Below are 27,656 nucleotides of genomic sequence, written 5' to 3'. Positions count from 1 at the left end.
AATGAGATCCTATCAGCACATAATACCTCTGCTCTGAAATCTACATTGGTTGCTGATTTGCTACCAGGCCAAGTTCAAGCTGTGCTTTCCATGTTATGGGTGCCACATAATACTTGTTCTGCTCTTGTAAGAAATCAGTCCTGTAAAGTGGCAGCACCTACGCTTTGGAACTCCTTGCCTATTGACATTAGGCAGATGCCTCTTTTCAGGACCTGCTAAAATCAGTTTTCTTGAGGCAAGCCTCTCCAGGCATGTGGAAGCTATTGTGTTTTTAAATCTGTTTTTAACTCATTGTTGGTTTTATTACTTTGAATGTTTTTAAGCATCTGTCCTTAATGCTTTTGCCAATAATTTTATTGTTTTAATTCTTTCTGTAAACCGCTTTGATATTTTTTTACAATAAAGTGGTATATAAATGTTGTACATAAAAATACATAAATAAGTGTTGGAGTCACTGTGGCCCTTGAGTCTCTTCCCACTTTTAGGAACCAAGGAATCTGCCTTATACTGATTCAGGCCATTTCTTACTGTGATTTCTTAAATGCAATACCATACCAACCACAACAAGATTCCTATGAGTAAGACAGAAAACTAAGCATCTCACAACCAGTCAGGATTCCTAACCAAAAACCAAAAATATGATAAATGAAGAAATATTTATATAAGCATGACTATCAAATATATTTATTATTTACACAAACTGTAAAGATATTTATAGTGCAATCCTAGGTTTATTTATTCAGAAGCAAGTCCCAGTGTATTCAGTGGGGCTTACTCAAACAGGGACAGAACTGCAACCTCACATGATAAGCAACTTCATTCACACAACCCAAAATTCCAAATCATGCCACTTTACGCTGTTTGGCAACTGTTTATACTTACTCTGGGCATATGGGATTAACATTGCTTTTACAAAAGCAAGTATTGGGAAGGTTTTCAAAATACTGCCCAGGATCTGACTCCTGCACACAAGAGGAAAAAAACTGAAATGTATATACTTACCCAATTTATGAGCTTTTCAGATAAACGGGGGGGGGGGAGAGAAACCACCGTTTTCTGGCATTGCAATGACGTTTTCTAGAAGCTGCCTCAGGTCAATCAAACTGAAACGCAACCCTGGCTTCACTGATTGGCTGCAATCCTGAACGGGCGGGGTTAAAGCTACAAAGTGCTATACAGTACTGTTTAAAGAAAGATTTAATAGTCGGGGCAGCTGACATTTTTATGTATATCTCGAGAACCAGACCACCTAGAAACTTAATTTTTTTTTTATTAAAGCTGAGAATCCGGGCCACCTAAGGGGCTAACCGTGCGCCAGATGACATGCAAAGAGTCCGGGTAAAACCCAGCTAACCGGGCAATATGGCAACCCTAGGGAATCCAGAAATTGTCTATGCACATGCCATAATGCAAGCAAACAGTTGATGTGTGAAAAGTATGTTCACACACTAGGGTTGCCAGGCTTAGGGCCTGAGTGCCAGGCTCAGGGTGTTCTTGCAACCCTGTAATGGGAAAAACTGCAAGGTGGAATTCTCCCTTCCCCCTGCACAACTTTTAAAGATACAGAAGACCTCTTGGAGGCTGGGCCTGGCAACCAAGAGGTCTTCAGTATCTTTAAAAGTTGTGCAGAGGGAAAGGAGAATTCCACCTCCACCTTGTGGTTTTTCCCATTACAGGGTTGCAAGAACACCTGTACTTGGCTGACTTTCTCTTCTCCTAAAGATACAGGATTAGTCTCAGGCCTTGAACCTGGCAACCCTACTCCCCCATGACCCCTGGCTAGCAACAATGCAATGCACAGCTGCTTCTGTTGCCTGTTACCCCTTCCTCCAAGGTAGGATTTTTCTTGGTTTGGGGAAAGGGGTAGAGAATTGTCTGCCTGAGTTTATAATTGGTACACTTGAAAAGTTTAATTTTATTTTCAAGGCAAGCAGGAGGGGAAAGCCGCTTCTCCAGTTGCAATAAATACGGGGCTCTAGACTGGGATAATGGATCCTTGATTTTGTTTTTTATACCTAGATCGATCAACTAGGCAATAGCTGCAACCATGTAGAATGATAGTGAAAGAAAGATAATTTGGCTTAAAGAAGCAAGGTCTCAGTCTTATCTGAAATGTGTGTCTTGCCATAGCAGAAACTGTTGTTAATAATTTGGAACATAGTACATTGTCATTTTGGGAGAATATAATGAAACATTAACCATTACTGCAGTGAATTTTGCCCAGTTAAGCTTGCCCTGACCAGTGGAACAGATTTTACAGTATGAGAACCTTGAAAATAATAGTTCACTAATATCAGGGCCTCAATATTTTGAGTCATTTAACATCTCAAATTATATTTACAATTGTGCAAGATGTATAAAATTAAGTCATATTAAATAGTGTTGGTTAATTTTCATGTTCTAATATATCTTCAGGTAATACTGCAGATAAGAGTCCACTGCAATTGCAAATAATAAAATTCATATGTAGATGCTTGATGCGTTTAAAGATTGTATAGCAAATTATCTGCACAGATCCTTTTGCTTGTCATTTATTCCTGAAATAATATAATTGAATTTTACTTCTGTTCAAAATGTAGGCATGAATGGTGTTTCCAACTTCTTATTTTAAAGTGTATCTTAGTTGAGCAACCTTTATCCCACAGTGGCCCTCCAGGTGCCTATGGAAAGTGCACAAGCAGGACATGAAGGCAATAATCCTTTCCCACTGTTGTTCTCTAGCAAGTAGTATTCAATGGCCCCAAACCTAGCATGACCAGTTGTTATTGATGGTGTTATCCTTCATTATTTGTCTAGAATATAAATTCTGGGATATAAATTCATTATAATTAAAATAGAAGCAGGGCTTAACAAGTGAAGATACTAGACTGAAATGTAAGGGGCCATTGCAAATCAAATTCTCCCTAAGTAGGTGAGCAAGATTACGGGATTCTATTTAATTGCAAAGTTCTACCATGGACAGGCCATGAAGTCTGATTGTCTATGATCAATCTTGATACCAGGGGAGTAAGACGAATAGGATTTTTTAGGAAAAGCTATGAAAAGGTGATTTTCCATATGCTAATGAACCCATGCTAAAGCGCTATTAATTCACAGATATCAGTGTTTTTGTGCAGAAGGCAAGTTGGCAAGTCTTAATGCCTACTTCATTTTTTAAAAAACTAATCTGGTTTCAGTGAGATACTTCAACACTAATGATGCATAAGTTATGGGCAGCAGGTTTAGAAGGATTACTGGAGTCATTCATACCTTAGAAAATAACTGGCAGCTATTTTAGAGATCAGTGGCTTTGTAGTTACTTTACATTTATTTAAGAACATTTTCTTTTCAGGGCCAGTCCATGAAACAGTGTATGATTTCTGGAGAATGATTTGGCAGGAACAATCTGCGTGCATTGTTATGGTTACAAATTTAGTTGAGGTTGGGCGGGTAAGTACCTTAGAAAATGCTGAAGCCTTAAGAAACGTATTGAACTCGGTAATTCTTTTGCTAATGAAAATAGAAGCAGAGTAAAGGTACTAGAATTTGGTATGAAAAAAGCTAATGCAGATGAACACCTCCCAAAATTGAACTTGTTCTCCCTCATCCATGTGTGCAACATGTTGAAGGGCCTATGTGTATAAAATCCAGCACACGTATCCCAAATTGCATGATTGATTTGTGTTGAGTATCGATCATATGATTTAGATTGTAATCACATTATGCATACACATTACATCTAACTGTTCATGCACGAAGGGCATCGAGGATGGGATAAATACATATGGGCCAGGAAAGCACAATGTCACTCCCCCACCATGTATAGGGAAAAGCACTTCTGAACAGGTCCAAGCTAGAGACTTGTGCAGGCTCATTTACATAGTAGAAACATTAACCAATTATAGCAGGTGTGGGGAACCTTTGGCCCTCTAGATGTTGTGAACTCCAACTTCCATCAGCCCCAGCAAGCATGGCCAGTGGTCAGAGACAATGGGAGTTGTGGTTCAGTGATATCTGGAGGGCCAAACGTTCCCCACACCTGAATCATAGCATCTCTTGAAGTGTTGTTCTAATGAAGAGAATTCAGTGCAGCATGATCTGGCCAGTTGGCTTAAAACCTTTGTGATTATACACAACTGCGCTATACTCTTCTTGAAGGTCCTAAACTGCATTTCAGCCTCTATCTGCTTGTTGCACTGACATAAAAAGTCAAATCAAATATAGGGTTCATGGAATCATAGAATAGTAGAGTTGGAAGGGGGCTGTAAGGCCATCAAGTCCAACTTAACTTGGGTTGGCATTTTTTTCCTATTTAATTCTGATATTAAAATTTTGGGGTGATTTGAAATAATATACAGGTAAGTACTGACCCATTTGTAATATATGATGTAGCCAAGCCCTGAGCCAGCAGGTGGCCAGGTTGGATTCTGGCTGAGGGCCCCTGGAGCCCAGCGTGGCCCTGAAGAGCCCCTTCTTAGTGTGGGACGGTAACGTTCCTGCTCAGCAATCTGCAGCAGCGTTGGATTGTGGGACTCAATGACCCAGCGCTGCCACAGATTGCAGAGCATGATCTTGCGGGTTCTCCCCTACATACAGATAGCAAGGGGCTTTATAAGCCTGCCCACTTCATCTGCCTGTTCCATCAGTGCAGTGCTTACCATCACTCACGGTATGACGGTGGGAGCATCCCTAAGGGGTTGATGCCCCACCGCCATCTTGGGTGATGGCATATGTATGCGCTGATGTGACAGGTAAGTGGGGTGGACAGCGTATTTAAGCCCCATGCCACCTGTATCAAGCAGGGGTATTTGGCCATACTGTGCTGCAGGATGGTGCCCAAGGGCCAGTCCTGCGTGGCGCTGGCCCTGGATGTAGCTAGGGTTAAACAAATGCTCAGTTAGACTAAGACTTGAGTATTATACCTTTTTTCCCCCAAGCATCTTCATCTGCTTTTTCATTCATGAAATGGCATCTATATTATTGTATTACTAGTTAGAATTAATAGCATGTTATACATGTGCCAGTTGTTTATGCATTTGCTGTCCTTGATTTGGAGATTTTTCCAAAATGTTATTTTTAGGTTAAATGCTACAAGTATTGGCCTGATGACACTGAAGTTTATGGAGACTTCAAAGTTACTTGTGTGGAAGTAGAACCGCTTGCAGAGTATGTGGTCAGAACATTTACTCTTGAAAGGGTAAGTACATCTAAAACTATTATATATTCAAAATGTATTGTAAGTTTAGCATTGTATGTGTCATAATAATATATAAGGCATATATATTTTATTTACAATATTTGTCCTATAACAGTCTGCCATTATTCCATTCATACCTCCTTGTAAAATGTAGTGGCCTCAAAGGAATAGTCCTGATTCATATCCATCTTAATAGCATTTACATCTTGCTACACTTTGACCACTTCACAAGACTGGTTTCCTTACAGATAGTTTCACACTGTCTTCTTTACTTGCATGCAAGCTCATATGCTAAATTTTGGGTTTCTTGGGAAATCTTTTCATATGTTGTAATTTTATAATACATATAGTACTGGCTCTGTAAATGTACAATTTTCAAGATATGAAAATAGTGCCACATTCAATATTGTATTGAGTTTATGAAGGAAGCTGATAAAGATAAACTGACAGATTGTATTTATAGTCATGCATAAATTCAATTGTAGAAGTCCCATTTTAAGCAACAATTTTCATATTTTTGGCTTAGCATACTAACAAAAATGTTTATTGATTCTGGCAGCTGTTGTGCTTGTCTTAAAATTCAATATTTTGATTTGAATGTTTTTCCTTCCCATGATCTTTCAAACAAAGAAAAATATTGTTTTGTTTTGTTTTTCAATTTTGACAGAGAGGTTACAATGAAATCCGCGAAGTTAAACAGTTCCACTTTACTGGCTGGCCAGATCATGGAGTACCTTATAATGCAACAGGCCTTCTTTCATTTATACGCCGTGTTAAACTATCTAACCCTCCTAGTGCTGGACCTATTGTTGTGCATTGCAGGTGTGTAGAGAAGAGGTAGATGCATTTTCTATAACTTCTCGATGTGTGCATGAACTATAGTCTCTTGTGAAATTGTATTAGTGTGACTGGTTTGGTCTTTGTTTATCTGTTTTTTTCAACTCTGATAGATGTAGCTTAATGATACTACCATCCAACATCCAGGCTTCCCTGATAAAATTAATTTTATGTGCTCTAAATGATCTAGTGTGTTTTCAACTATATTGAGGTATGAATATGGTTTAGAAATTTGAACATCTTTCCCTGTTGACTATCTCAAGTAGTTTCTGGGAGTGCAAGTGAATGGAAGTAGTAATGCCTGACCCACCAGTGTGTCCACTGCTTCCTGGCAGCTATTTGTATTAATGCAGTAGACAATGTGTGCCACCATGCTTCATGCAAATGGCTGCAGGGAAGCAGCAGCTGTAACTAGATGTGACTTTTATCTTTGGAAAGATTTTCAAACACACAACTTGCCCATAGTATGTGAAAAGTGAAATTTTGTATTAAACATAAAGGAAAAACATCTATTTTCTAGCTATGCCCAGAACCAGCTAAGTATAGGTTTCATACACAATAATATTTATAACTGTAAACACAGAAAACACTTGTCCTAGACACTGCACCTGTGCACTTTTCATAGAGGTGAATGAGAACTACACAAGAACGCATCAGTAGTGCCCATGCTAATAAGCGACATTTAAAATATGCCAAGTTTAAGTTTATTACCACTACTACTGTTACTACTACTACAAAAGAAGGTAATCTTAAAATAGAATGTGCATATATAATTACTAGGATTTTTAATTTGTTAGAGGGAATTGGGTTTTTTTATTGCAGGAATTCTCTGAAAATAATTTTCTGATTCATTCCAGTGCTGGAGCTGGACGAACTGGCTGTTACATTGTAATTGACATCATGCTAGACATGGCAGAAAGAGAAGGTGTTGTTGACATCTACAATTGTGTTAAAGCATTACGTTCACGCCGCATCAATATGGTACAGACTGAGGTACTCTATTTATCTGTTATTAATAATCAGTGACCTGATTTTCTTCTTAGATGCATTTAGTTGGGTGCCCTTGAAATAATGTAAAATCTCACCTTTATTTATTTGATTTATATCCTGCACCTTCCTCCAAAGTAGACCAGGGCAGCAATCCACTAAGCAAAAATGAGCCATAGTCCAGACCAAATTACTAATGGGAAGGTCAGCATAATATGGTTTAAAATACTGTAGAGATGGGCCAAAAGTACTTGGGGAACTTTTTTTCAAATTGAAACTGAGGGGTTTTGGGGGGGAGGAGAGTAAAACTGTGCATCTCTCAATCTTTTTCTCAACTTCCACAGCCTGTTTAAATATCCCTAACAGCAGCAGTAAATATATTCTACAGTATTTTCTACCTTTCAGCCATTAATATGTCAGATTGAGGACAAGAAGCACGACTCCTTGCTTCTGCTCTTATTCGAAAGTTTCATGATGATGCCGGGTGCCAAGTATCAAGGACCGGGGGGCATAGGTCAAGTTCCCAAAACCCAGGAACTCCACCTTTCCCACCCACCCATCTTGCAATTCAGGCAAAATTGTTAACTTACCAGGCAAAACCCTGCACAATGGTATCTGCCACTAATTCTTTGTGTCGTCAGCCCAGGTCAATGAGAAACAAAGGCCTTAAAACCAGATGTCCTTGGGATTTTGCCAAAGAAAAGCTTTGAGTTCATAAAAAATTTATGTAGCAAAACAGCCCAAAGGCAAGTACTAGATTTTATCTTAGAGAGCTGAAGAGCAAATACACAAACCCCAATATATTAATAAGTTTATTAAAAGAAGTAGTTAAAGTTAACAAAATAAAAGATAAAGCATCATAATCGGGGAATAAAAGCCAATTCAAAAGGACTTGCTAGGAAAAGTATCCTATCAGAAAATAAGAAAGCTATCTGCCTAATCTATTACATCTACATGAAGCCGTTGGGTGAGGTCATCAGGAGTTTTGGAGTGCGTTGTCATCAGTATGCTGATGACACGCAGCTCTACTTCTCCTTTTCATCTTCAGGTGAGGCTGTCGATGCCCTGAACCGATGCCTGGCCGCAACAATGGACTGGATGAGGGTTAACAAGCTGAAGCTCAATCCAGACAAGACTGAGATGCTGTTGGTGGATGGTTTCTCTGATCGGATGGTGGATATATACCCTCTCCTGGATGGGGTTACACTCCCCCCAAAGGAGCGGGTTCGTAGTCTGGGAGTCCTTTTTGACTCTTCCCTCTCACTTGAGGCTCAAGTAGCCTCGGCGGCAAGGAATGCGTTCTACCAACTTCGGTTGGTAGCCCAGCTACGCCCCTATTTGAGTAAAGAGGACCTTACATCAGTGGTACATGCTCTAGTAACCTCACACTTAGACTACTGCAATGCGCTCTACGTAGGGCTACCTTTGAAGACTGTTCAGAAGCTACAGCTAGTGCAAAATGTGGCAGCCAGACTGCTAACAAGGACCAAGCGGTCCGAGCACATAACACCTGTTCTGGCTCGCTTGCACTGGCTGCCAATAAGCTTCCGGGCTAGATTCAAAGTGTTGGTATTAACCTATAAAGCCTTATACGGCGTAGGGCCACGATACCTGTTGGAATGCCTCTCCCGATATGAACCGGCCCGTACACTACGCTCCACAACGAAGGCCCTTCTCCGGGCCCCGACTCATAGGGAGGCCCGGAGGGTGGTGACAGGATCTAGGGCCTTCTCGGTGGTGGCCCCCGAATTGTGGAACAGTCTCCCCGTGGAGGTGCGCTTGGCGCCGACGCTGTTTTCTTTTCGGCGCCAAGTGAAAACCTTTCTTTTCACTGAAGCATTTTAATTTAGTTTAACTTAAATTTATACAAATTGTTGTAATTGATTTTTGATTGTTTTTATGTCCTGTGGTATTGTATTATGATTTTACTGTACTTTGTTCACCGCCCAGAGAGCTATTGCTAGTCGGGCGGTTTATAAGCTTAATTAATAAATAATAATAAATTAATAAATAATTAATAATACTCGATTAACCATACTCGGGCAGTTATCCCCTTCCAGACTGATCCACAGCAAGAAGAAATGAAGTCCTCAAACCAGGACTCAGATGTTGAGTGCCCAGCAATAGCCTAAATCCATATAAAGCAAAGAAGGAAGCCATAAGGGCAACTTAAGTACACTGAGGATATATTCACCAGTGAAATCAGCTGATCAAGAGCTGGACTTGTTGAGACCTTCCAACTTAGCATGACTTGCTAAAATAAGCAGGTGGCATGCTTTTCACCAGCACCGGGCTGTTACTCATTAAACAGTCAAAATGGCCTTGAGCACTAACAATTCACAGGTGGTCTTACCTGCATGCTGCAACAGAATCTGAAAAAAATCTGAGGCCTTACAAGAAAAAAATGAACCTAACAGCAACTTTCCTTGACACCAAGTATGGTGGACATTTTGGCCCTGTTTTTATGCGCATACCTCAAATCCCCCAAATATTCTCACTCTTTGAACAGCGTGGCAAAGTAAGGGAGGGGAACCATTTTAGCTTCACACCATAAAATGGTATGAAGCAGGTAGTATTTTTTTCTCCCTCTCATATCCCGAGATCACCCAGTGGAATTGACTGGCAGTAGATTTAAGACAAACAAAATAAAATCCTTCTTTACTCTGTGCATAATTAACGTCTAGGAGTCACTGCCCCAAGGTGTAGCCATAGTCACTGACTTCGATGGTTTTAAAGGGGAGTTAGACAAATTAATGGAGATCTCTATGGATGGCTTTTAGCATGCAATACAATGGGCATTCAAGAAGCACAAGCATCCCTGTTTTTGCCCCAAAAGCGGTTTGATTCTTGTGCATGCTGTAAGCATACATAGCCTCAATTTCCTCCTGGGGTGCTCAGACGTGTAATCCCAGAGCACTCCTTGGTGGGAAAGGAATCCCCACTGAGGACTTGGAACCACCTCTCCTTTCTTGTCTGGAAAGCCTATCTTGAAATAAATTGGAAAGGACCTTGGGGAAGAGTGACAAGTGAAATGAAAAGCAGCAGCTGCAGAAGCAGTGGTGTTTCAGGGCTCTACTTGACCCATACGTCCTAGTGAGTAATCAAAAGCTGGGTTGGCTTGTACAAGTTTCCCTTTGTAAGTGCAATATTCCATGCCTTGATAGTTTAGAAGCATTATATCTCTGAATGCCAGCTGCCAACAGACATAAAAACTAGGGAAGCCTATCACCTTTGTGCTTGGCTTGAGAGTTTTCTGAAAGCATCTGCCCCGCCACTGTTGGAAACAAACTCAACTAGATGAAGTATTAGTTCCCTTCTATTTGACACTGGTTAAGCCTCATCTTAAGTACTGCATCCAGTTCTGGTCTCCGCACTTCAAGAAGGATGCAGACAAACTAGAACAGGTTCAGAGAAGAAGAAGGATGATCAGGGGGCTGGAAAACAAGCCCTATGAGAAGAGACTGAAAGAACTGGGCATGTTTAGCCTTGAGAAGAGAAGACTGAGGGGGGGATATGATCACACCCTTCAAGTCCTTGAAAGGATGTCCCACAGTGGAGGGCTGGGATCTCTTCTCGATCATGCCAGAGTACAGGATTCAGAATAATGTGCTAAAGTTACAGGAAGGCAGATTTCGACTGAACATCAGGAAAACTTCCTAACTGTTAGAGCAGTATGACAATAGAACCAATTACCTAGGGACATGGTGGGCTCTCCAACACTGGAGACATTCAAGAGGCAGCTGGACAGCCACCTATGCTTTAAGTATGCTTTAAGTTGGATTCCTGCATTGAGCAGGGGCCCCTTCCAACTCTACTGTTATGGACACTTCATCTGGTCTAACAGGTCCTTGTTTGTTTGTTTTATGTTCGAGTTCAGATGAAGGCTTCCAGTTCATTTGTTATGAATAAATATCCTTGCCATGATATAGAGAAGAGTGCTCAGGTGCACAGAAAGTTGAATTCTAAACTACACACCACTGCAGAAATAATTGAGGGCTTTTCATGATAGTTACAAGCACTCAAGCTCCCCTAAATATGAATCTCTGCAATTTAAACACCTGTGTATTCCTAATCAGGGGGTGGGGTGGGGAGATAACAGCTTTTAAATGGGAAAGAACTTTGCAGGGACAGGGGACAGCAGTAGGAAGGAGAGAGTGGATGATCTCTTAGTGCAAGGCTTCACATTATTTAGATTCAACTCCATATATATTGTCTGTCTTTAGATGACATCCATTTAGGTTTTAGATATCCTTTAATATTAATGTTGGGGACTGTGGAAATGTTTGCCAACAGGTATCTCAGTTTTGTGAGGATAATTAGACTGGGGAAAACTACATATTTTAACAAACAAGTTTACTTCTCTAAGATTTCTTGAAGAATGAAAAGTTAAGATGTATGGTAAAACGTTATTTAGGGCCACATCCACACCATACATTTATTCTACTACTCAACTTTAAAAAGTCATGGCTTCCTGCAAAGAATCCTGGGAAATGTCATTTGTGAAGGGTGCCAAGGGTTGTTAGGAGAGCCCTATTCTCCTCATAGAGCTACAATTGCCAGAGTGGTTTAATCATCAGTCCCTCTTCCCAGGGAACCCTTGAGAATTGTAGCTCAATGAGGGGAATAGGTGTATCTTAACAACTCTTATCACTAAGAACATAAGAACATAAGAAGAGCCTGCTGGATCAGGCCAGTGGCCCATCTAGTCCAGCATCCTGTTCTCACAGTGGCCAACCAGGTGCCTGGGGCCACTTTGCAGGGCCCACTAGGAATCCCACTAGGAATGGGATTTGCCACTTGCCGATCTGCTCTGCCCTGACATCATGGAGGAGAAGGAGGAGGCTGGAGAGAAGGAGCCCTCACCAGGTGAAAGGATAGAGTGGCTGCTGTGGCAAAAACCTCCCGGAGTAGGGCCAGACCACAGAGGAGGAACAGGAGGAGGAGGATACACCACACTGCAGGGCAAGCAACAGGCTGCAGGCTAGAGTGGGCAAAAACCTGCTTAATTCTGAATTACATGGGTATTTGTTCATTACAGCCTGCAGCCTGTCACTTTTGTATCTCCTGTTACATATCTACTTTTCAAGTCCCAGGCCACAGATTACTTGATTGGTACTAACATTGTATGGCAGCCATTATTTTGCAAGTGTAATATATAATAATGGTAAAAGGAAACTAACTAGGCAACAGCCCAGCTAAAAAAGCAAACTCAGCACTGAATTGTGCTGATAGCTAAGCTGCTGTGCATCTGACAGCAAAATAAACTATCAGTAACAACAGCACTTCATACAAGACGTATACATAATTTTCTTCTCTATGGAAAGCTTTATTATTAGTGCTATTGTTATTTCACCATCTATATACACAGAACAAAATAGCATTAAAAAATCAAGTCCCTTTCCTGAAGAGCTTACCATCTAAGTACAGAAAATATCATTTCTGAGCTGGTCCTCAGTTTGCTGTCCAGATCTGGTGACCCCCAAGTATACCAAACCAATGTATATAAACATATCAACAGTAGCAAATTATCTCTGTAATCATGAGATAGGATGGTCAGACTTGCTCAGCTCCATTTGGAAAGGGCTGGGTCTTTCCAAATATTTTTGCAGCATTCTTGTGAAAGGCATTAGTAACATGGAACTAGAAATTCTTTTTTTATATATACCTACTAGTCACTGTCTCAGGAAGAAGTATGTTTCTCAGAGCTGTTATCAGTAGGAATGGCTTAGAATACAGGAACAGCTTAGAAGTAGCCTTAGTGGCTGTTTCAGTTCCCTTTCCTCTCCACTCCACTGCTTGAGAAAAATGTGAAAATATGAAAAAGGAAGGTGGAAGAGAAATACATAGACAAGAGGGCTGGCACTGATCTAGTGGATCTGAGCTAGTGATTTCTGGAGCCCAATTGTGCTTGGCTTGTAAATTCTCGGGGATTTCTGAACCCAATGGAGTTTGTAGTTTTCCCATTTCTGAGATGCTTCTCCACACCTGATCATGACGACCTAGAAAGCTTCATTATTAAAATGAAAAATGCGTGCTCAGGATTTTAAGCAGAACCCTTTTTTAAAGAATGGTTTTGTGTGTATCCCTACTAATACTTACTGACTTGTGAAAATATTCAGGGCACTTAATCCAGAGCTACCTATTTTTAATACTGTTTCCAATATCAAGCAAATTGGCTTGGGTGGCAGAAACATAAAAATGGAAACACACCCACACCATTAAATCTCTGTCTTCAGCAAATTACTATCTTTGTCATTGCTGGACTTAACATTTGCCGTTCTTCGGAAATCACCCCAATTATATGAATCCCAGTTAAGGAATAGACTGTACTTAAGGCGCTTTAGCGGTCTAAAAATGGATTGAGTGACGCTTCCTTGAATAAGATTCCTGGTGAGATTTTGTTTCTTTAAAAAAAATATTGCTAGAACTTCTGTTGCTTCTTTGGCAGGAGCAGTATATCTTTATTCATGATGCAATTTTGGAAGCCTGCTTATGTGGAGAAACTGCCATCCCCGTCTGTGAATTCAAAGCTGCATTTTTTGATATGATTAGAATAGACTCTCAGACAAACTCTTCACATCTCAAAGATGAATTTCAGGTATTTTCAGTTGCATATAGCTTTTATATAGCAGCATTTTCTTGGCTTCTAGTTATATATAATTCCTACCAGTTTTTAGATCAGATTCATAACCTTTGGCCTGCCCCCTTGTGTTAAGCCTAATGTATCACCTAGCTCTTTCATTATGTGCTATGCAAAGTCATCTATAAACTTGGGATACTATTGTCTGATTGTAATTGCCACAGACTGCCAATTTGTTTGAACAGCAGTGACCTTTGGCCTGACGGGTGATTTTGCATTTTAAATAAGTGTGGAACACTTTGCATGAATTTTACACAACGCTCTCTATTTTCTTCTTTTGGTCGGAATGCAGAATCAATTCATTATATGCTGAGAATTTATTTTCACTCTCTGTCACAACTGAAATGCAGTACAACTCAAGTAGGCAAATTCTCATGGCTTTCAGCATTCCTACCTAACAATGTTATTTAGTGCCCAAATCTATTCAAGGATCTGTTCAAGTGTAAGGTTTGGTATATCATACCAAAGAGTTCTTCTGCCCTTTAGACCCTGAATTCTGTGACTCCCCGACTGCAAGCTGAAGACTGCAGCATAGCATGCCTGCCAAGGAATCATGACAAAAACCGCTTTATGGATATGCTGCCACCTGACAGATGCCTGCCTTTCTTAATTACTATTGATGGAGAGAGCAGCAACTATATCAATGCTGCCCTTATGGACGTAAGAACCACTATTTCCTTTGTCTATGCAACATGCCTTGAAATGATGTCAAATAATAATGTTCAAGAGAATTCTTGCTGGTTCAAGAAAGATTGTTACCCTTCCTGTAGTGTTTGGAGCTATCATTATTATTTCCTTTTTAAAAAAAATAACATTAAAAAGTGAGTAAAGTTGTCTAAATGCACAATGATTGTTCTCTTGACTTTCCATGTCCAGTATTTCAAGTTTTCAGTAGCTTTTTGAAATTGAAAATTCATGAAGGGAAACTCTAGCAGGACTTTAATGATTTGTACGTTAATTTGCAGCAAGTTCTACCAATTTGTCTTTTACTAATGAGTGCAGTCCCAGGAGAATTAATGGATTAGTGATTAAAACAGTGGAAACATAATATTCAGTTCAACATACTGCATAGCTTCTATCATTTGCACATACATGTTTATTAATATTATTATTTATTAAATATCTACCCTGCCCTTTCTCTCAGGAGTAGCCCAGGATGGCAAATAAAAACACTAAAACACTCTAAAATATCATAAAAACAGACATTAAAATATCTTAACACAAAACATCTTTAAAAACACCTTTTTAAAAAATGTTTAAAAACATCTTAAAAAACAATTCCAACACAGATGCAGACTGGGATAAGGTCTACTTAAAAGGCTTGTTGAAAGAGGAAGGTCTTCAGTAGGTGCCAAAAAGATTACAAAGATGGTGCCTCTCTAATATTTAAGGGGAGGGAATTCCAAAGGGCAGGTGCTGCTACACTAAATCCGCTTTCTATGTTGTGCGGAATGGACCTCCTGATAAGATGGCATCTGCAGGAGCTCCTCACCTTCAGAGTGCAGTGATCGACTAGGTATATAAGGGGTAAGACAATCTTGTGGTCCCAAGCTGTATAGAGCTTTGTACACCAAAACTAGAACCTTGAACTTAGCCCGGTAGCTAATGGGCAGCCAGTGCAATTCTTTCAGCAGAAGGGTGACATGTTGGCAATACCCTGCCCCAGCTGCAGCTTCCGGATCAACCTTAAGGGTAACCCCACATAGAGCTCATTAGAGTAATCCAACCTGGAGGTTACCAGTGCATGGACAACAGTGGTCAGGCTATCCCAGTCGAGAAATGGCTGCAGCTGTCTTACCACAGTGCCTCCATCAGACTCAATTTATTGGCTCTCAACTAGTCCATCACCAACTCCAGGCATCAGTCCAGGGCTTGAACGGTCTCTCCCAATTCAGATGTTACAGAGAAATAGAGCTGGGTATCATCAGCATACTACTGACACCTCTCCCCAAATCTCCTGATTACGACTCCCAAGGGATGTTATACAGCATGGGGGACAAGATGGTACCATGTGGCTCCCCACAGCACAGATGCCAGGGGGCCGAAAGACAATCACCCAATGCTATTCTCTGCAAACAACATGGATGTAGGATCAGAACCACTGTAAAACAGTGCCTCCAATACCCATCTCACCAAATGGGCTCAGAAGGATACTGTGGTCAATAGTAACAAAAGCCACTGAAAGATCAAATAAGAATAACAGGGTTGCACTTCCCCGTCCTCCCAATAAAGATCATCCATCAGGGCAACCAAGACTGATTCAGTCCCATAACCAGGCCTGAACCCAGACTGGGATGGGTCAAGATAATCTGTTTCATCCAAGAGTACTTGCAATTGCTGCCCTACAACCCTCTCAATCACCTTCCCTAAAAACGGGATATTTGCAACCAGGCAATAGTTGTCAAAAACTAATGGGTCCAGGGTGGGCTTTTTCAGGAGCAGTCAGATCACCACCTCTTTCAGGGCAGCTGGAACCACTCCCTCCCACAACAACTTGTTGACCACATCCTGGATCCACTCGGTCAACCCCCCTCAGCAAGCTTTAATAAGCCAAGAAGGGCAAAAGGACATGTTGCTGGCTGCATCGTCGTAAGCACCTTGTCCACATCATCAGGCTGCATCAACTGAAATCAATCCCAAGAAGATGTGGCAGACGTTACACTGGACACCTCACTGTGGACTACAGTAGATGTGTATGGGACATCTAGATAGCTACGGAGGCGAGCAACTTTATCCTCAAAGTGCCTTAACAACAATTCACAGTGGACCTCCAAAGGGTCTAAAACTCCATTTTCTGGAGTTGATGTCAGCAGATTCCTGACAATATGGAAAAGTTCCACTGGATCGCTACTTGAAGATGCTACGGATGCAATAAGTTTAGCTTATTTGTTTTTTTTTTTTAAATAATTTTTATTCAAAGTTTCAGAAAACAAAACAAAACAAAGTCAAAAAACAAAAACATAATTGTACAATAAAAATCTTGACTTCCGATTTGTCGCAGATCAGCTATAAGTATATAATATATATATCAAACCTGTCCCTTAATACATTACAAGATCACTTTTCTCCATAGGCTATCTTAATTAATCGTCAAATCCCATTATCATCATTTCATTTTGATCTTTCAGCAAAAAGTCTAAGAGAGGCTTCCATTCCTTAAGAAATATATCTATCGATTTTTCTCTAAGTAAGCATGTCAATTTATCCATCTCTACTAAGTCCATTAATTTCAATAACCATTCTTCCGTTGTTGGTGTTGATTCCATTTTCCACTTTTGTGCATATAATAATCTTGCTGCCGTAATCATATATAATATTATTCTTCCATATTTCTTTTCTATTTGTTTATCCATAAAACCCAATAAAAAAAATTCTGGCTTTAATTGAATATTTATCTTTAGAATTTTTTGCATCATCCTACCTATCTGTGCCCAAAATGATTTCGCCTGTTTACACAGCCACCACATATGATAAAATGATCCTTCTTGGTGTTTACATTTCCAACAAACATTAGGAACATTGTTATACATTTTTGACAACTTTTCTGGAGTCATGTACCAACGATACATCATTTTATAGAAATTTTCTTTAAGATTATAACATAGTGTAAATTTCAATCCTTTTTTCCACATATTTTCCCATTGATCCATTTGTATGTTATAACCAAAATTTTTTGCCCATTTTACCATACACTCTTTTACTTGTTCTTCTTCCATTTCCATTTTTAACAAAAGTTTATACATTTTCGCAATTATACATTCATCATTTGTACACAGACATATTTCAAAATCAGATTTACTTATTTCAAACCCATACATTTTCTTATCCATTTTATATCTTTCCAACAATTGTAAATAGGCAAACCATTGAGAACTATATCCTTCCTTTATTAGTTGTTCTCTCTGTTTCATTATATATTCTCCATGCACATTTTCTAATAGTTCTTGATAAGTTAACCATTTCTCTTTTCCGGCCATTTCCCTTCTATAGAACGCTTCTTGACTTGAGACACATAATGGTATTTTAGAACAAAACCTTGGTTTATATCTATTCCATATTTTCAACAAAGGACGTCTTATAAAATGATTATTAAAGTCCACATTAACTTTTACTTTGTCATACCATAGATATCCATGCCATCCCCACTTCAGGTTGTGACCCTCCAAATCCAATAGTCTTTTATTCCTCAGTAAAATCCATTCTTTTATCCAGACTAAACAACAAGCAGCAAAATAAAGTCTCAGATTTGGTAGTCCCAATCCTCCTCTTTCTTTGGAATCTTGTAATAATTTAAATTTAACTCTTGTTTTTTCCCCCTGCCATACAAATTTAGAAATATCTTTTTGCCATTGTTTAAAGGGTAAATCAGAGGATATTACAGGTATTGTTTGAAACAAAAACATCATTCTCGGTAATACATTCATTTTTATCACAGATATTCTACCCATTAATGACAACTGTAGTTTATCCCATCTTGACATATCTTTCTTAATCTCTGTCCATAATTTTTCATAATTATTATGAAACAACTTTGAATTTTTATTTGTCATAATAATACCTAGATATTTCAACTTTTTCTCTATTGTAAAATCTGTCTTGTCCATTAGCTCTTTTTGTTCCCTTACAGATAAATTTTTCACCAACATCTTTGTTTTTTGATTATTAATCTTAAATCCTGCTAACGGTCCAAATTCTTTTAATTTATCCATCAATACATTAATTCCTTCCAAAGGATTTTCTAATACAATCATCAAATCATCAGCAAATGCCCTCAGTTTATATACTTCTTTTTTTATCTTTAATCCCGAAATCCTTTTATCTTGCCTTATATCTCTAAGCAGCACTTCTAAAACCAAGATAAATAAAAGGGGAGATAACGGACATCCCTGTCTTGTACCCTTTTGTATTTCACATGAATCCGTTAAGCCCTCATTGACAATTATCTGTGCCTTCTGAGATGTATAAATCGATCTAATCCATTTAATAAAATTATCTCCAAAATCCATTTGCTCCAGAACCTTAAACATAAATTTCCAATTCAAATTATCAAACGCTTTCTCAGCATCTAAAAAGATCAAAGCTGCTTGTTTATCATTTCGCTTATTTGTGTGCAAATGCATGTGTCCAATGGAGAAGGTTAATAACTTAATGGTAGAGTGCATGCTTTGCACGCAAAAGATGCCAGGTTCAGTATTCAAACAGGGTTCAGGAAAGAGCCCTATCTGAAACCCTGGAGAGTCACTGCCAATCAGCATGGACAAAATAGGTATGATGGCCCAATGGTCTTTTCCTGTGTTTGAAGCCTTTTTACATTTGTCCAAATATATATACAGTAGGACATCTAAACGAGTTACCTGATTTGGAGGATTCTGATTTAAAACTTGTGTTAAATATAATTAATAACAAATAGAGATAGGGACTATATTAAAGATAGAATTATAGAACAGCAAAGTTGGAAGGAGTCAATAAAGCCATCGAGGCCAACACCTTAACTTCCCCTACAAAGAGCCCAGCACTGTTGTTCTGTAGGTAGTTTCAAGGATGCCTGAGCAAATATTTCCTGAACCTAAAAATCCTATTGTGATCCTAAGTGCACTTTCTTGGAAATTAATTCTAATGAAAACAGTGAGAGTGCCTTTCAAGAATAGATCTTGCATTATGGGAGGCATTTAATCTTGTGTTAATATATAATATTCTAGTACAACAACATGAGTGGTATTCAATTCTAATCCTAATCAGAGTAGACCCATTGAAGTTAGAAATGACTAATGTAGGGTCATCAATTTCAGTCCTACTCTGAGTAGGATCTAGTTGAATACAACCCCATGTTTCTGTCTCCCTGCTCTATGATGCCTGCTGGAGGGTGGTCTGATATCTATAGGATTGTCTGTTTCTGATTGCAATCCTCTTTTGTTTACCCTTTTTTTTTAAATAATGCAGAGTTACAGACAACCTGCTGCTTTCATTGTCACGCAACATCCTCTGCCAAACACTGTGAAAGATTTCTGGAGATTAGTATATGACTATGGCTGTACCTCTCTTGTGATGTTAAATGAAGTTGATTTATCACAGGTAAGTTCTTAATGCTAAACAGAGCAATACTAACTATTGAAAAGTGGCATAAGTTACACCAGCCGACTTAGGTTACCCTTATACCAAATTCCATTAAGGATGAATTTGGAAGAATTGGACTTACGCCACCCTTTTTGTTGCCTAAAGCTGCAATCCAATACATGTCTACTCAGAAGTAGAAGTAGAACTCCATTGGGTTCAATGATACTTACTCCCAGGTAAGTGTGTATCGGATTGCAGCCTAAATTCTGCCAGGTTGCTAGATCAGATGATCGAGCTGAAGGGGGTTTAGAATAAGTGTAAGTCTCTCCCTGTCCCACCCTATCAAATCTCCAGAACACCCCTTTTTTGAGACTTAGACCAGCTGAATTTCCACCAGCTGAGCCAGGGTAAGGGACTTACACTGCTATAGTCTCAGAGAAACCAGGAAAGCCCAATATTCACCCAGTCCGAACTCCCTCATCCCGGTAGATCCTGAGTTTGGATTGTGCAGTAAGAGTTTCTGCAAATGTCATTAAAATGGATGTACTCTGTCCCTGAGACAATCTAGACCAGTGTTCCCCAAATTGATGTCCTCCAAATATTTTGGACTACAGTTCCCATAATTCTTACCTAATAGCCATGTTGGCTGAGATTGATGAGACTTGGAGTCCAACAACATCTGGAGGGCACCATATTGGGGAAGGCTGATCTAGACAAACATGGAATCAGGTGGTAACTTTTTCCTGGACTGTACCACTTTAATACTAGGGGATATCAACAGTGATATTCACACTGTTAAATAAAATTGTCTACATGTAGAAAACTAGCATGTCAGGGAGTTGTCTGGGGCTGAATCGCTTTTCGCTCACTGGTTTAGTTTTTGAAAAGAAACCTTCCACTATGGCTGCATACCTAGGATCAAATGCACTGTTGTAAATATTCAAAAGGTAAGATAACTGGAATATCACAACTGTCTTTGAACTCCATTGCCATGTTGTTTCCATAATGATGTCTGACCACAAGAGCTTGTGGGGTTAATTGCTTTGCTGAAGATATATTTCTGGAGTCAAGTACTATAATGTAAAGCATCTAGCTCTGTTCTGCAATTCAGTCATTCCACCTTCCTTTTGTTTTCTTTCAAACTTTGGGGAAGCTAATCTGGAAGAAAGCTGTTCTATTTCTTCTCTTTAAAAGGGTGTAAATTGATTTCAGTGTCGTAACTACTATATAATAGCGAAAATCCTCCCCATGAGAAACAGGATTGGAACTAATTTAGATATCTCAGGTAGCTAAGAATATGATCTGGTTCAGAGGTAAATGTTGATTCTTCTGGTAAATACGTAGCGACTTGATTCAAGGCCACTATCAACCCTATAGCTTCTTAATCAAGTACTGAAAAACTATATTATGAGCAGGGATGTTAATCTCAAAAGGGAGTGTTGGAGAACAAGAAAATAATCAATTCTGCTCTATTTAAATTTAGCCAAAGAGGACTAAGGCTGGAACTATCTGGGTATTTGGACTGACCCATTATATGAAATAAATAAATAACAAGTGTGCCTTAAATTAAAAACAATATAACAAATCCACTATTGATATTATAGCAAATAAAATGTAAACACTAAAAAATTATTAAAAACATGGAAGATTAGAAGATTCAGAGCCTTTGCCAAGACACATCTTTTTATATTACCCAGTCTTAAGCTTCATGATGAATACCATCAGTGAAGAGGTACAGTTATGTTGTTATCCCCTTGTTGGACTGGCAGAACTTGGTGGCCACAGGCTCTGTGCAAAAGGACAAGAGCTCTTTGGTTCTTGCCATTTGAATCACAGCTTAGGCAAGGCACTGAGCTTTTATTGCTCAAGAGAGACAAGAAATACACTACCTTCAGAAATAGTCCCAGCTTAGATTTTAAATTATGCCCATATGGATCAGGCCAGACTGAAGACATTGTGTTCTATATCCTGTATTGCACTTTATGCAGTTCAGCTAAGGGTAGGTTTCTCATTTATTTCAGAATTTTCTAGAAGGTCAGTCAGATAGTCACTGCCCAATGTAGACAAGTTTGTTGCCCTGGGCTCCTGCTGGAAGGGTGGGAAATAAAATAAAATATTAAATAAATAAATAGGTTTGTTACCTGCAAGGTAGCTTTGTATTCACTAGCAGCAAGAAAGCTGGGAACTACCTTTTTGACTCAAAACAGTGTCAACTGCCAAGGGGATTTTCTAATCTAATTATTTAGGGAATTTTACAATTTTAAGTTTTGATAATTCGCAATTCTGAAAACTGACATGTCTTAAATTGTTGTGTGTGAAAGAGAGAGAGAGAGAGGTTGTGTCCATTGGTCATTACTGACTGACTGCTTACTGAAATTTAGTTTTCTGTATACAAAAAAATCATTTTAGTTTGATATGGGGCAGCGTCAAACCATGTGATTCCCCCACCTGAAATCCTATGGTCCAGGAGCCACATGCTTTGTGTAAGAATGAGGTTTCTATAGAAATTCCATTATATTGGGGGCCCTGAGCAGTCAAGATTCCCAAGCATCTGGAAGGTCTACATACAGAAACCTTAGTCTCATCTCACACTAAGAGTTGTGGGGCTAGAAGCCATGTGGAAGCTGAGGAAGAACCAGCGGCAGCGGCATCACTAGGGGGGTGCGGACTGCACCGGGTGACACCATCAGAGGGGGTGACACCCAGAGCCACCCAGAGCCACTTCCCTCTTGGGGAATCTCCCACTCTTCGGCTGCAGAGCAGTTTTTCCCCCCATCCTGCCTGGCCTGCCCGCTCATCAGCTGTGAATTTTAGGCGGGAGGTTTGAATCCCCTGCCTGCTCTTGGGCTGTGTGCCTGAGTGACTTCCCAGGAGTAGGGTTACCAGGTGTCCAATTTTCGGCTGGATTTTCTGGTTTTGGGGGGTCCCCTCCGGGTCCCCACCTAACTTACCTTAATCTCCGGACTCTCAGCTTCAATTTAAAAAAAAAACACTAAGTTTCTAGGTCGTCTGGTTCCCGAGATATACACCAAAACGTCAGCCCCCCTGTGACTGTTTAATCTGTTTTTTAACCAATCTGTATAGCAGCTTTTAGCCAGAGCTTGGAAAAGTTACCTTTTTAAACTACAGCTCCCATCAGCCCCAGCCACCATGGCCACTGGATTGGGCTGATGGGAGTTATAGTTCCAAAAAATAACTTTTCCAAGCTCTGGCCTCTAATCCCACCCTTTCAGGATTGTAGCCAATAAGGGGAGCCAGGCTTGTGATCTGTTGACCCAGGCAGTGCTTAGGCTTCATTACAACGTCAAAATTGTGGTTTTGAGGTCTTCAGTTTGAGTAAGTAAGAATATGGGTTAAAGTTTTTTTTCTCTTGTGTGTAGCAGTCAGACCCCTGGGCTGTTGGAGAGTGCAGCGCTTTGAAAACCTTTCCAATATGAAAGCTTTAATCCAATACTTGCTTTTCTGGGAGTGAAGGAATGCTGATCCCATGTACCTGGCGTAAACCCCATTGAATTCATTAGGACTTACTTTTGAGTAGACATGGTTAGGATTGTGTTGTAAATTAATGGGACTTCTGAGTAAACATAACAAAGAATTGTGTTTGTGTTGTAAATCTTTCCCTTCTTCTCCAATCCTATTTTTAAAACAATTAGGCAGTTCTGCAATGACCAACTGGTTTGACAATAAACTATTATGTGGGGTGTATTTTTACAAGTGGTGAGTGTGTGTGTGTGTGTGTGTGTGTGTGTGTGTGTGTGTGTGTGTGTGTGTGTGTGTGTGTGTGGAGTCTTTCCAACAACCCTGTGAGTCTTTCCAACTTCATGTGAGAGGAGCTTTTCAAAGCTGAAACTTATAAAGAACTATTTGTAATCTACCATGGGACAGTCAAGACTTTCCAATCTTGCGATATTATCAATTTTGATGTAGTTCTTAAACGTTTTTACTTCGAATTCTATTGTTTTCATACCGAATTTTCACTTTAACCACATGAAACTATGTAAATACATGATATTGTAATTTAAAGGTGTAATTTTAATTTTGCTAGTTGTTTATGTCACTACTATTGCCATTACATTCAGTGATATACGGGAATTACGATTTATGAGTAACATTAGTACAAAAAACATTACTAAGGATTCTGTATGGTCTGGTACGGGAGGAGGTCCATGGGGGTGACACCATGAGTTACCGCACTGGGTGACACCAACCCTAGTGACCCCACTGACCAGCGGGCACGATCTCCTCACTATTGTTCAATGAACACATGGGAAGTAAGATCAGCATGCTTCTTTCATTAATCTAGAGAGCCTTTGAGGCTGCTTTGAGTCTTACAGCCCATTCAGAAGTAACTAGGCTTATTTTACAATCCTAGGTCCACTTATTATAATCACAGAATGCAACACAGATCAACGTAAGCTGGCATTGCAAACTGATTTCAATTGCAATAGCCACTGAAATCAATCATTCTAACCCCAAAGAGCCGTTGGTGGGAGCTGATAGTGTTTTTTATCATATTGAGCTCCACACTCTCCTCCCCAATGTGTAGCCGAGTATGGGGAACTCTTGGCTTCTTCAGTAAGGCCAGGGGCAATTAAACTGCTTTTGTCATGGAACAATATAGTAAAATCTCTCTTGTATAATAATTAAGCTGTTATGATTTTGGTGATTACTTAATATAAAGCATCTTAACTGTAGAAAATTGAACAGCAACTACAATGATAGCTATAATTTAATTATACCTATTTAATATTATACAGGGCTGTCCACAGTACTGGCCAGAGGAGGGACTGCTGAGATATGGCCCTATCCAGGTGGAATGCATGTCTTGTTGCTCAATGGATTGTGATGTGATAAACAGACTTTTCAGGATATGCAACTTAACAAGGGTAAGGAATATGGGATGGTTAACAGAAGAGTTCCATTTATTGGGCTGTTAATACTACCTGAGGTATCTGGTGTCATTATTTAGTGTTAAACAATATGTTTTTTAAAAAAATAAAATAGCTATGGGTTTTCAAAATGGTTGGGAACTTTGCACTTAATTGCACTGCACTATAGACTAAAGGTACTGAGTCATTTAAAATATTTGCCAATAGAAAATGATAACAATGAATGTGAACAGTAAAGTGATATCTTCTTTTAATATTCATAAAGCAATAACATGTAGCCCCATGTGATGGTTCCATAGATGGAACATCTTTTCCTTTATGGTTGATGTAAAAGCATTTTCAGTCCATTTAAGTATTATATGAAATAAAGAAAACCTTGACATTGTTTGTACCTCCTATGAGGTTTATTATTGTGTTTACTCCATTTTTAGCAATTTCATATTATTAAACCAAGCTTTCTTTTTTTTGTAATGGACATTTTAAAAGTTCTCTGAATGTGCTTTCAAATCACTATTTTCTAATTCAGATTGCTCTCAAGTCCTTTTTTTTTCTTTTGATGTCATCCCCACCCACATCCCGCTCCCGACCATGGAAAATAAATAATTATTTCGTGGAAGCAAAAAGTAACTACTTTATTCTCTCCCTCACTTTGCTTGCTATGCTTTACGTGATTGATATACAATGTATAAACTCTCCAGTTTTCTGTATTAATACAAAGCCGTGGATGATTTGATTAAACTCACATGATTATTACTTAGATATATGGGAGACTGCAGAAGTTAGCTTGTGTCTTTGACTCTCAAACTATTGCCTTTCTAACATGCCTATGGGGGAATCAATATATTCTCTACAACTATTAGGCAATAATGATTTGCCTTCTCTTGACTTTGGGTGGCATCCAAAGGTAACTTGTGTGAGCAGAAAGACACTTCCACTCATGTTAGCAGTTCCACAAATTCTGGCAATTCCTTCTTCCTGCTTCAGTCCAGCACCTGGGATGAGATGCCGCGGTGCCCAGGATTTGGTGCAAGATGCAAGGGCTGCTGAACCGATTAGGAATAGTGATTATAGTGCCATCAAGTCCTATATATATATAAATGGACAAATGCCAAGAAAATCCAACACAGTCACATTTGACTTCAAAAGAGGATGCCAGTATGGTTATCAAGCAGAGTCAACTAAGCTATTGGAGGCAAGAAGGCTTCCTTAAAAAAATGGAAGCTTTGTCCAGATAAGGAGAACAAAGAGAAACATAACTTTGGCAAAAGAAATACAAGCCAAAACAGACAATAAAAGATGCTATAAATAATTTTAGGAGCACGTTACTAAAAACAAAGCCCAACATTAAACAATTATTTAAATACAATAGTAGCAGGAGTCTGTTGGACCTTCGGATAACAAGACAGTCAAAGGTGTGCTAAAGGAGGATAAGGAGAATGTAGAGAAGTTGTATTATTTGCATCTGTCTTCACTGTGAACGATGTGGGGCAGATCTGTCAACTAACTTTCACAGGAAGGGAGTCTGAGGAATTGAGGCAAATAGTGGTGACAAGAGATGAAGTTTTAGGCCTTATTGACAAATTAAAATCTGACAAATCACCAGGTTTAGATGCCATCCACCCAAGAGATTTTAAAGACTCAGACTTGAACCTCTGTATCTGAAGACTGGAAAGTGGTCAGTGTAACACCAATTTTTTAAAAAGGGATCCAGGTGAGATCCTGGAAATTGCAAGCAGGTTAGCTTAATATTTGTTTCAGGAAAACTGGTGGAAAGCATTGTTTAATACAGTACCAAGCATATAGGTCTTTTTTGGAATCAGCATGGCTTCTGCAAGGATAAGCCCTATCTCACTGACTTAGAGTTCTTTAAGAATGTCAGTAAGAACATCGAGGTGATCCAACTGACCCTGTGTGCTTCAACTTTCAAAAAGCTTTTTACAAAGTACCTTGTCAAAGACCCCTGAATAGGTTTAGCAGTCATGGAATAAGGAAAATATGCCCTTTTGTGGGTTGGTCACTGGTTAAGAAACAGGAAGCAGGGAGTAAAAATAAATGGCAGTTCTCCCAATAAAGGACTGTAGAAAGTGGACTGATATTTAGATTGGGGGGGTTGCTCATAAATGATCTAGAGTTATGGGTGAGCAGTCAGGAAGCCAAGTTTGCTGATGATACCAAATTCAGGGTGGTTAAAACAAAAAGGGATTGTGAAGAGTTCCTAAAGAAGCTCTCCAAACTGAATAGGCAGTAAAAGACAATTCAATGTGAGGAAGGGTAAACTGATGCACACTGGGGCAAATCCCCCTAATTTCACATATACTCTCATAGGGTCTGAATGGGTTGTGACTCACCAGGGTTGAGACCTTGGAGTCATGGCGGATAGCTCAGTAAAGATGTTGACCCAGTGTACAGCAGCTCTGAAAAAGGCAAATGCCATGCTAGGGATCATTTAGGGCAGGAAATGAAAATAAAATTGCCAATTATCATAATGCTATTATATAAAACTGTGATGCAACTGCACTTGGAATACTATGCACAGTTCTGGTCATCTCACCTCCAAAAGGATATTGTTTGTGTTGTTATGTGCCTTCAAGTTGATTACAACTTATGGCAACCCTATGAATCATTTGGGGAAAGCTTAGAAAAGGGCAACCAACATGATCAAGGGAGTTGAGCACCTCCTCTGTGAGGAAAAGTTACAGCACTTGGGACATTTTGATTTAGAGAAAAGGTAAGAGGGGGCATGATAGAGGTGCATAAAATTATGCATGGTGTAGAGCAGCCTTTTCCAATCTTTGGGTCCTTAGATGGTGATGGACTACAATTCCCATCATTCCTGACCACTAGCCATGCTGGTTGGGGCTGATGAAAGTTGTAGTCCCATAACATCTGGGGACCCAAAGGTTGGGAAAGGCTGGTGTAGAGAAAGTAGATAGAGAAAATATTTTCTCCCCCTCTCATAATATTAGAACTCAGGGACATCCAACGAAGCTCAATGTTGGAAAGTTCAAGACAGGCAAAAGAAAGTATGTCTTCACATAGTGCATAGTTACAATAAGACATTCACTGCCACATG

The 27,656-nt window shown here is 39.4% G+C and overlaps 1 protein-coding gene across 6 annotated transcripts in view; it reads left to right on the top strand.

Moving 5' to 3' along the window:
* The window catches only part of PTPRK (protein tyrosine phosphatase receptor type K), a 579,201-nt gene that overhangs the window by 539,848 nt on the left and 11,697 nt on the right, over positions 1-27,656 (top strand). For 4 of the 6 annotated variants that reach the window (XM_061623801.1, XM_061623800.1, XM_061623805.1 and 1 more), the window contains 8 exons: positions 3,332-3,429; positions 5,060-5,176; positions 5,844-6,013; positions 6,871-7,006; positions 13,449-13,598; positions 14,127-14,300; positions 19,581-19,712; positions 24,452-24,580. In XM_061623801.1, the coding sequence (XP_061479785.1) occupies positions 3,332-3,429; positions 5,060-5,176; positions 5,844-6,013; positions 6,871-7,006; positions 13,449-13,598; positions 14,127-14,300; positions 19,581-19,712; positions 24,452-24,580 (1,106 nt within the window). The remainder of the gene's footprint in view (positions 1-3,331; positions 3,430-5,059; positions 5,177-5,843; positions 6,014-6,870; positions 7,007-13,448; positions 13,599-14,126; positions 14,301-19,580; positions 19,713-24,451; positions 24,581-27,656) is intronic. The other 2 variants (XM_061623803.1, XM_061623802.1) reach the window with 1 other exon arrangement.

Source organism: Rhineura floridana, chromosome 4 (genome assembly GCF_030035675.1).
Source record: "Rhineura floridana isolate rRhiFlo1 chromosome 4, rRhiFlo1.hap2, whole genome shotgun sequence".
Taxonomy (NCBI): Eukaryota; Metazoa; Chordata; class Lepidosauria; order Squamata; family Rhineuridae; genus Rhineura; species Rhineura floridana.
The sequence above is the reverse complement of the archived record's forward strand: the minus strand, read 5'-3'. Positions and strand labels throughout refer to the sequence as shown.